This window comes from Miscanthus floridulus, chromosome 11 (genome assembly GCF_019320115.1).
Source record: "Miscanthus floridulus cultivar M001 chromosome 11, ASM1932011v1, whole genome shotgun sequence".
Taxonomy (NCBI): Eukaryota; Viridiplantae; Streptophyta; class Magnoliopsida; order Poales; family Poaceae; genus Miscanthus; species Miscanthus floridulus.
In genome coordinates this window covers 97,334,675-97,345,195 of record NC_089590.1, presented here as the reverse complement: position 1 = coordinate 97,345,195, position 10,521 = coordinate 97,334,675, and the positions used below count along the sequence as shown (strand labels likewise).

At 45.0% G+C, this 10,521-nt stretch overlaps 1 protein-coding gene across 1 annotated transcript; it reads left to right on the top strand.

Annotated features, from left to right (window-relative positions):
- The first annotated feature begins 5,738 nt into the window (after nucleotides 1–5,738).
- On the top strand, nucleotides 5,739–10,048 carry LOC136492761 (pyruvate kinase, cytosolic isozyme). Its single transcript, XM_066488767.1, has 3 exons — nucleotides 5,739–6,222; nucleotides 7,932–8,393; nucleotides 8,931–10,048. The coding sequence occupies exons 1-3, from the start codon at nucleotides 5,956–5,958 to the stop codon at nucleotides 9,741–9,743; spliced, it is 1,542 nt and encodes a 513-aa protein (XP_066344864.1). The 5' UTR covers nucleotides 5,739–5,955; the 3' UTR covers nucleotides 9,744–10,048.
- The last annotated feature ends 473 nt before the right edge of the window (nucleotides 10,049–10,521 follow it).

The following is a 10,521-nucleotide window of genomic DNA, read 5'->3' as shown; positions in this document are numbered from 1 at the left end:
GCCACAGGAAGAATCGCGAAGTGGGCACTCGACCTGATGAGTCAAGGCATTTCATATGCCCCTCGGACGACCATCAAGTCCCAAGTGCTAGCTGATTTCGTTATAGAGTGGATCGAGATCCAAATGCCACCAGCAGTCATCGATCAAGAGTACTGGACGATGTACTTTGATGGATCACTAATGAAGAAGGGTGCCAACATGGGGCTAGAATTTGTTTCACCCCTCGTGGTACGCATGAGGTACATGGTTCACATCCATTTCTCCTCCGATAAGTGAGCTCTCAGCACCCGTTCACTCCTTCCACCAGAGACTTGGGATCCTCTCTCTTTCACCTATTTGTAACTTCTACTACAAACCAAGTGCCGGTAACACGAGCAGTAGCGAACTAGATGTAGGGACATTTCGCTCGAACTAGTATAAACCCTTGTGTCCTCTGAGCACACCATCCGAGCCAGACGCGTAAATACAAATTTACTCGTCGGTGGTCCAAAAACACCGACAATACCTGAATGAAAGAATAAAGAACAAAAAATGGCGTCGGTTGGGTTGTGCACATTCAGGATTCAGCTTTGGTTCCAACTGATTAGCACCTGATGGCAAAACAGTGAATCAGATCGGAGTGGAGCAGTGCATGCGTAAGTGACTTTTGTGTTTGTACCATGTTGTTGCTGGTGATTATGTGCCTGAGGAGGGTACAAATTTTGTGTAGCTGCACTAAGGTCATTGGAACAACTACATGTGTTGCATAATGCTCTAGTAATCCATGTATACTAGAGTACTGTGTTGCACAAATGGACTGTGTATTGAGACCTGGGTGTCTGTCTTGCTGATGAACAGTAGCGAGCCTAGTAGTTGTTAATGGACAGCTTTGTATTTGTATGAAATGTATGCCTTGTAAATGGCGGGTTCAGTTTACTGTTCATTGGCGCCAAATGTGTATTGAGACATGGGCTGTTGGCGCCAGGTTTTGAATGAGCCTGTTGAATTCAAATTTCTTCCACCAATCACCCGAACGGCTGGTTGTCGGCATCACTTAACTCATCAGAATTGTCCCCATCCTTTGTTGAATTACCATGTTGACACATAAATGCATCACAAACTCAGTTACATATGCCAGTAAAAAGTGAACATGCTCACATCCCCAGCTTGCATTTCTTCCAGTCTAGGTGGCCCTGAAGAACGTATCATTGTGAGCTAGTGTACAACTTACTACATGCAAAACAGCAAACAAGCAGTTTGGCAATTACTTTAGTGTTGTCTTCCCACCACTGATCAGTTGCATCAATAGTGCCATCAGCTCTACGGCCTAAGCCAGTGTCATTGCGCAGCCTTTGTATGAATTGCCAATATCCCTTCAATTTCCTAATTCTATTAGCGATCTGCACTCTATTATGGACCAAATTGGTTGCTGCATAATACCTTCCTATGACCTCGTTCATCACTGTCTTGTTCATGACTCCTCTCACGCAGTTACCCTTATTAATTTGGTCAACCCAAATTAAACACAGTGTTATGGTATTTCGATCTGACCAATTTCCCATGTCGACTCTAGCCTAATCCATGCATAGCAATAATAGGTACATACATTACGAAAACGGCAACAATCCAACACATAGCATATTTTTCTGGGTTTGAAAATATACCGCGACTTGAGCGTTCGGAAAGATATGTTGGATCTCGTCGTCTTTAGCTACATTGTAATTGTTGACGTCGAAGTTGTCTTCCACAACAGCTACCGTCGTGGGGCATCGACGTCCATCGCGGCTCCTGGATCCCGCAGGCACGCCGGATGTAGATCCACGTGAGCCGCGCACGCCGGCGGTCATAGGAGGCAAGGGAGGGCCACAGCCACCATCGGAGGATGACGACAAGGCGCGAGCGGCCGTGGTGCCTCCTCCATCGCCACTGTGAGCCACACATAAGCTGAGGGTACGACTGCCGCTGCGGACGCGAATGGGAGGGGGGCCCATGCTGCCGCCGATGCCTCCACCTTGCGGGCCGGAGCGAAGGAGGCCATCATAGCCCGGCATTCTGGGCCACCCTTTGCCATGGGAGTTGAGGTCGAGCACCGCCATGCCCACCCAGGGAGATTGACGCTGCTCGAGCCCGGAAAGGGATATGCCGTGTCGTTGAAGATGTCGTAGCCGCCGGCGGGGGAATAAGAATCAGGCTACGGCATGAAGTCCCTGGTGCGATCGCCGTTGCCGTAGCCGTCGCCGTTGAAGCCGTCCATCTGCGAGGCGCGAATTTGGATCTGGCGGCCGAGGAGGACGAGCTGGAGCTGGGGGCCAGCGAGGAGGAGCTGGATCTGGTCGGCCGTGGAGGATGAGAGCGACAGCGGTGGCGGCGGGCGAGAGCAAGAGCGGCAGGTGGAGCTAGGGTTTACGCGGAGGCAGAGAGCGAGAGCGGTGGGGAGTGAGGTGCGGGGGAATGGATAGAACCCAAGCAGCAGGGTGGGTGGGTATGGGGTAGTGGGCGTCCAGCTCGCCCCCCCTCTCCGTGTTTTTGCACAATTTGGGCCTCTTGGCTCCCAAATGCCAAAAGTTTTGTAGCCCAAGTTTTGCTGTTTTTTGCCCATAATATTTAGATCCATTTTACCAAAAGATAAGATAAAACAACAAAAGTTTTAGCAAAAGTGAGGAACTAGACAGGCCCTAAGCCTAAACCATCCTGCAGTGAAATGCGTGGTAACTTGCTACGGTGAAGCCTTCCACAATAGGCCTCACCGATAATCGTGTCGTTGTTTACTGTAGTGAACACCTTTTTTAGCTCTTCCTTCAGCCTGTTCGGTTGGCTGGTTCGTATCGTTGCTGGTTCGTGAAGAAGTACTGCTGGTTGGTTTATGTGAGAGAAAAATACTATTCCGGCTAGAAATTTACGATCGTTTACGACAAGCTACAGCCAAACGAACGCCTTTTTTTTGGCTCCTTACGTGTCAGGTGAACAACTAGCTTGTTCGACACTTAATTTAGATAATAGTACGAACAAATCTTCCGCATGGTACAACAATTAAACATTACATTTTCTTATGCTATTTACACTTAAAAGTTAGGCCCCGTTCGCGTGCTCTTAAACCCGGCTTCCACTTTTTTTTTCATCCGAAACAGTGTTTTTCTCTCACAAATTCCTTCAGCATTCCTCCAAACCATCCAAATTTCTCCAAACGAACAGGCCCTTAGAGAGAAACCATCCCGCACCTAAACGCGGGATAGTTGGGTACATTGCAGCGTGCGACAATAATACCATATCGGTTATTTCAGATTTAGGCTACTTCTCATGTTCTCACTCTAAATGTATACAACTATAATTTCTGAACTGTTTATTTCCTTCTTTTAATAAAGCACAGTAGGGGTGCAAACCCCTCCAGTTTTCCTAAAAAAACAATAGACGTCCCGTGGCAGCGTGCGGGAGGCTACTAGTTTAAGTACAAATAATGTATGTTTGACACACATATCAAGAAGAGACTCCTTTTGCTCCAAAATATTTGATGTTTTAGATTTAGGCACCGGAATTTACGAAGAATGAAAAAATATGGTGTACAGAAAACGAAAGGAAAAGAGATAGAAACAAATAGAGATATATTGGGAAAACTCTCTCCAACCGAAAAATATTTGACGTTTTAGATTTGGACACAGAAATTTATGAAGAGTCAAAATCTGTGGTGCGCAGAAAACAGGAAGGAGATAGAGAAATAGAGATAGAGATACTGATGTATTGGAAAAATATGTATTGAAAGAAATAGAGATAAAAATGTATTGATAAAAGAAAAAAAATGTGTATTAAAAAAGAAGAAAAAGGTACATTGAGAAATGAGAATCTCAAATATTTTGGAACAATTAAATTCTATAAGATCTTCTATCTTGGGATGAAGGGAGCATATATATATATTTTCATAGCTCCATGTGTCCACCTTCTCGATGTGTTTAGGCAAAGCTGATTAGGCATGGAGATCTCAGCTATCATGTCCCTTTTATGCTGCCTGCTGTGGATGAATCCAAGTAAAATACTAGCATGTGACGAGTGTATAAATAAATTTCACGAGCAACGACTCAGATGTTCTTTTGGTCCAGGTTCAAATAATCTAGAACCATTGTTTTCTTTCCTCGGTCTTTAGATCCCATGGTTCTAGCCGTAAAAGTGACTGACATCGTTTGTCAACAGGACCAGGAGGTTTTGAACAAGCGAACCTTCTAATTCTAATTAGAACATACTCCCTCCGTCCTATTGAGTTTGTCGCTCGAGAATCGGAATTGTGAGGGGGGCACGGTTTTCAAATGACAAACTCAATAGGACGGAGGGAGTATAGGAGTTGGAGAAAAAAAAGGGTTCTTGTTCTACTCGTCCATGCCTTTGTGGAATGGAAGACTGGACAGCGGCCACTGGTGCAATAAAGTTGACCATGCAGGCTGAAACGTCAGGCTCGGTATATACTCGCATGCACTTCTTTTTTTTTTGGCAACATATTCGCATGCACTTGAATAATTGAATTATTCCTCTCATCTCATCAGAAAAGACAACATATTCGGATGAACTTGAATAATTGAATTATTCCTCTCATCTCAGCATCATAAAAACTAGAGCAGAAAACGACCGTGACGAAAGAAACGGGCAGCGACGCCGCCAACCAACGCTGTCGTGTCGAGGAAAACGAAGGGCAAGGGCTAGACCGCGAAAGTATTCAAAACAGAGGCCCAGGTCCCCGGTTTCTGACGTCGCTGGTTTTGCCGTCAGGTCCGTTCGGCGCCGCCCCCGCCCACGGTCGGCGACTCGCCGTGGCGCCGTGCGCTGTTGACTGCTGTGCCGGCCGCCGCCGTGCCGCGGCATATGCTGGTTTCGCCCAGGAATCATCCCTCGCACCCCCATCATCATCCGCGCTCGCACGCATCGAGAAGGCGGGCGAGTGCGAATCCCACTGGCCACTACAGTTGCACTGCTCAGCGAACTACAGGCTGTTCGCTCCTGCTGATTCGCGAGAGTGAAATACTGTTCACTGGTTCATGTGAACAGTATCTATGTGAGGGGGCTGGCTAGCCAGCCTAGTCAGCCAGCCCCAGCCGATCGGGCTGCTAGTATGTGAACAATTTAAATTTTAAATAGTAAAAATATATTTTAAGATACATCTAATGATATTTATTAGTGCTGTTTGGAAAAGAAAACTTACATGGTTTGCATACTGTTCGTTTGGCTATGGCTTGTCATAAATGATCGTAAATTTTCAGCCGGAACAATATTTTTCTCTCACACAAACCAGACAGCGGTACTTCTTTACAAACCAGCAACGATACGAACTAGCCAACCGAACATACTGTTGATTTATATTACTGTAACTGAAAATGTATTCTTTCTAAACTAAAAAGATGTACTCTTTTTTTTATAGAATCTATATATATCTAAACTAAAAAATGTATTCTTTCTGACGAGAGTGACACTTTCTATTGCAAAATTTCTTCTCCAAGAAGACCCTTTCTAGCTTTACTATTGGATTAATGGATTGGAAACAACAAACAAGTCTCGCTCGCACCATCATATAGCCAGTGGACGCAGGAGCCACTGACTGGTAGGCCCGCCATGCTCTCTTGGCCTCTTCATGCCAGTGGGACCATCGCTCCCACTAGAAGAAAGAATGCAAGGGGAAGAATTTTTTTTTTCCAAATTCAGTGGGCACCACGTGTCCGGCGACCATCCCCCTGCCCGGTGCCTACTGCTGCCTACTGCCTGCGCCTTCCTTCCATCTCTCCGCTCGTCGTCCTCTTCGGCCCTTCGCCCACGGAATCGCAATTCCCCACACTCCTCCCTCCTTTTCTATAAAACTCCGCACCAAATCTCGAATCCCATCTCGCTGCTTTCCGCCGCTCGACCCCGACCCCGACCCCGACGCCGACGCCACCACCGTTCCCCCCATTCCCCTTCCCAGACCGCGGAGCAGAGAGGGAGAGAGATCCGGAGCGGCGCGCGATGGCGAACATCGACATGGCGAAGATTCTGGCGGACCTGGACCGCGGCGCCGGCGACGCGCGGGTGCCCAAGACCAAGCTCGTCTGCACGCTCGGCCCGGCGTCCCGCACCGTGCCCATGCTCGAGAAGCTGCTCCGCGCCGGCATGAACGTCGCGCGCTTCAACTTTTCCCACGGCACCCACGAGTACCACCAGGAGACGCTCGACAACCTCCGCCAGGCCATGCACAACACCGGCATCCTCTGCGCCGTCATGCTTGACACCAAGGTCTCCCTCTCTCTGTCTTCTGTGTGTCATGGATGTGCTTGCTCTGCTGCCGTTACCTGCTTTAGCTGCATGTTTGGGTTGGCTATGCTTGCCGATTGGTTGGATCGGGGCTGACGGGGACTGTTTTTGTTTGCCGCTGGAGGGATCTAGTGATCTGTTCAGTGGGACGAGCTAGAGTGATCTTTTCGGGGCTGACGGGGACTGTTTTTATCTCAATATATGGTTTCCACTCACGGCACTCAGGGAGCTTGGTATTATCTCAATATGGTTTCCACTCAGGGAGCTTGGTATTTTGATCTCAATGGTTTTTTGGTAGAAGGTTTAGATCTTAACTTAATTACTGCATGCTACATATACACAGTATATGATTAACGCGTGTGATAGTACCAAAACTAATGCGTGCAAGTAGCTTTTTCCTTAAATAACTTGTGCTGGCTTTTGGCAGTTTGACATATCGTGCCAAGGGATTTGCATGCGGCTCTATACTGGCCCTCTTGCAAAGAGGAGCTATTTGTGCCTTGAATACTCCATATAGAATAGAAGCTGCACGTCTTGTTGGTTGAAGCTAGTTTCAGATTGTCTGCTTGTTGTTCACGTTACTGCAAGTCTGGAATGTTTTTGGACTTAAATGGTTTGATTGACTGCTTCCTATGGAGTTCATCTGCATCGAGCTTCCAAGGTCTTTATTCCTTGATTTATTGACAGTTGCTGCTACTTTAGTCAATATATGCTGTTGGTTATCGTGTTTGTGAAAAGGAAACGATACTCCATGTTGGTTAAAGTTAGTTTCAGATTTTGTACATTAGCACTTTGGGTTGTATGTTTAGCTTTAACTACCCAGAGTGTCCTGCAAAGTTGGTGGATGTCGAGTACTCCTACTTTAGCTGCTGTGGAAGTTAGGTTTTAAGAAATCAATTCCTTCACTAGACTTGAAGATTGGCAAATTGTAAGCCAAAATATTTTTCTTGGACATTGCTGTTTTGAGCTCAGTGGTTTCAGTATTTAGACATTCATCTTGACCAAAATGAATGCTACATATATGATTAACACCTGTGATTACATTAGTTGCTTTCTTATGTAATGGGATACTGATTTGTGACGTGACACAATAGTGCCAAGGATTAGATTTGCCTATGGCTCTATATTTGCCTTGTTGCCATTGTTCACTCTTGTGTCAACAATTCTCCATGTGAATGGTTGAATTCAGTTCCAAATTTGTTATGTTTTGTTTAGATTACTTCTGCCACTTCTGGTTATGGTTCTGCGTTTAATGGTCGAGGGATTAATGTATTACTTCTGGTTTTGGATTTGGAATGGTTTGGTTGTCGTCTGAGGTTGCAATGCCAAAGCATTCAGCCTCCCCAGATATTCAGGGTCAGTCAATTTTCAATTGATGTTTCATTTTCTTGACACAAGAGCTGATCAATAAAGGAACTTCTAGGGGTCTTTATTCCTTAATTTCTTGTCAGTTGCCACTAAATTGCTACCTCTTCATTTTCTTATGTTTCAATTCATGGTTCGCATGGTCATATTTGTTGGTTTGGCTTCATCATTAAAATTGAGTACATATATATTATACCTGCTCTTTGCTGCTTATGTAGTCATGTGTCACTCCATGATATTTTGCAAAACTTCTGACTGTATTCTTCTTTGTATGGCATTTAAGGTGGTTATATGAAGTGTTCTTAACCAACCTTTTGTTGCTGCAGGGTCCTGAGATTCGTACAGGGTTTTTGAAGGATGGTAAACCAATTAAGCTAACCAAGGGTCAAGAAATCACTGTCACCACTGATTATGATATCAAGGGTGATGAAAATATGATTGCTATGAGTTACAAGAAACTGCCTGTTGACGTGAAGCCTGGAAATGTCATACTCTGCGCAGATGGTACTATCTCTCTGGCCGTTCTGTCTTGCGATCCAGATGCTGGAACTGTGAGGTGTAGGTGTGAGAACACTGCAATGCTTGGTGAGAGAAAGAACTGCAATTTGCCAGGAATTGTTGTGGATCTTCCTACATTGACTGAGAAAGATAAAGAAGACATTTTGGGCTGGGGTGTTCCAAATGATATTGACATGATTGCTCTATCCTTTGTCCGTAAAGGATCAGATTTGGTGACTGTCAGACAGGTTCTTGGGCAGCATGCCAAGCGCATTAAGTTGATGTCAAAGGTTTGTATATACTATCACTGTCTTACTTCAAAGGGTTATATCAGCTATTTCTCTGTCCATAATTTTGCACGACATGATTTGCTTGCATCTCTCGTATGAAACCTTCTCATCTTAGTTTTACTGTAAACAACTTGATGACCAGTTTTTGCCATGTTATGTTATTTATCAGTAACATATGAAAGTAGTATGTTGAGTACTCTTTTACCAACTAGGATATAGTGCTTGCCCAGGCTACGACTTCACAAGAATTTTTACTTAACAGTTGGTTAGCAAAATGCAATTCTGTTACTTTTACTCTACGTTTCCACCTGTTAGGTTGTTTTACTCCTAGCCGAATTCTCCGAAATACTGGATAATTCCTTTATGGTTCAGACTAGTTCATGTCATATATTGCTTTTTCACTGCAATGTCTGGAATCGGTTTCCTGCTATAGTGTTGTTCATATTACATGATGATAATGGACATATAGAACTTATGATCATGTTAGTTATGCTGTCATGGATCTGATTTCTTTCATGATATGGTTCTGCTATGCAGGTTGAAAACCAAGAGGGTGTTGTAAACTTTGATGAGATCTTGAGGGAGACTGATGCTTTTATGGTTGCTAGAGGTGATCTGGGAATGGAGATTCCAGTTGAGAAGATTTTCCTTGCGCAGAAGATGATGATCTACAAGTGCAACATTGCTGGCAAACCTGTTGTTACTGCTACCCAGATGCTCGAGTCAATGATCAAATCTCCTAGGCCAACACGTGCTGAGGCCACTGATGTTGCAAATGCCGTTCTTGATGGAACTGACTGTGTCATGCTCAGTGGTGAGAGTGCTGCTGGAGCCTACCCCGAGGTGGCTGTGAAGATCATGGCTCGTATCTGCATTGAGGCAGAATCTTCCCTGGACCACGAGGCAGTTTTCAAGGCGATGATCAGGTCCGCGCCTCTTCCAATGAGCCCTCTGGAGTCTCTTGCATCATCTGCTGTGCGAACTGCCAACAAGGCCAAGGCCGCACTGATCGTCGTCTTGACTCGCGGTGGCACCACGGCCAAGCTGGTCGCCAAGTACCGCCCCAGGGTTCCCATCCTCTCTGTTGTCGTACCCGTGCTAACGACGGATTCTTTCGACTGGACCATCAGCTCCGAGGGCCCAGCTAGGCACAGCCTGATCTACAGAGGTCTCATTCCCCTCCTTGCCGAGGGCTCTGCAAAGGCTACAGATTCAGAGTCAACGGAGGTGATCTTGGAGGCCGCGCTGAAGTCGGCTGTGCAGAAGCAGCTTTGCAAGCCTGGTGATTCCATCGTGGCTCTTCACCGTATCGGCGTCGCCTCTGTCATCAAGATCTGCATCGTGAAGTGATCACCATGACTTGACTCCTAAGTCCCCAGGGTGGTTCTCACCGCTGGGATCCATGTTTCTGCCTCCTTTTTACCGCATTTTTCGGGGACAGATAATTATGTTGTAAGCCTGCGTCTGTTCTTTGCAGTTGCAGGATGTTTTTTGTTCACATGGTTTTTGAGCTGGTAAATGAGGAGGGAGAGGACTCCATTGATGTTAGTGGTAATAAGATTTGTATCTACGGAGTTAAGTTAAAAGGCTTTTTCATGAAAATGGTGGAACGTGCTATATGTCGGTCCATGCCCGTATTTTAGTGTAAACATTATGTTTGTAAACTCGTTTACAAACATTATGTTCTTTTATAACTGTTCCTGGGGATAGCAAATCTTGCAAAAATACGTAGTAGAGATACAAACTGAGCTACACCAGTCTGTCAAAAAAAGATGCAATTTTAAGTCAAATGATTAGAAGTTTGATTAAGTTTATATAAAGAGATACTAATATTTATTATATTAAATAGGTATCATTAAACTTGTTACGAAATAGTTTTATAGTATATCTACTTAGATTTGTTATGAAATAATTTTATAGTATATCTATTTGGAGTCATGCATATTGATAATTATAGTTAAACATAAAGATAGTTTGGTTTGGACTGGACTGGAGCTAAATTGCATCTTTGGGCGGAGATCGCAATTTAGGTACGTTGTTTTTCTTTCCCAACGAATCAACGAAGACTTGTCAGCCTGGCTTTTTAACCAAACGAACTGGACAGATATTCAGCCTATTCGCTGGTTGA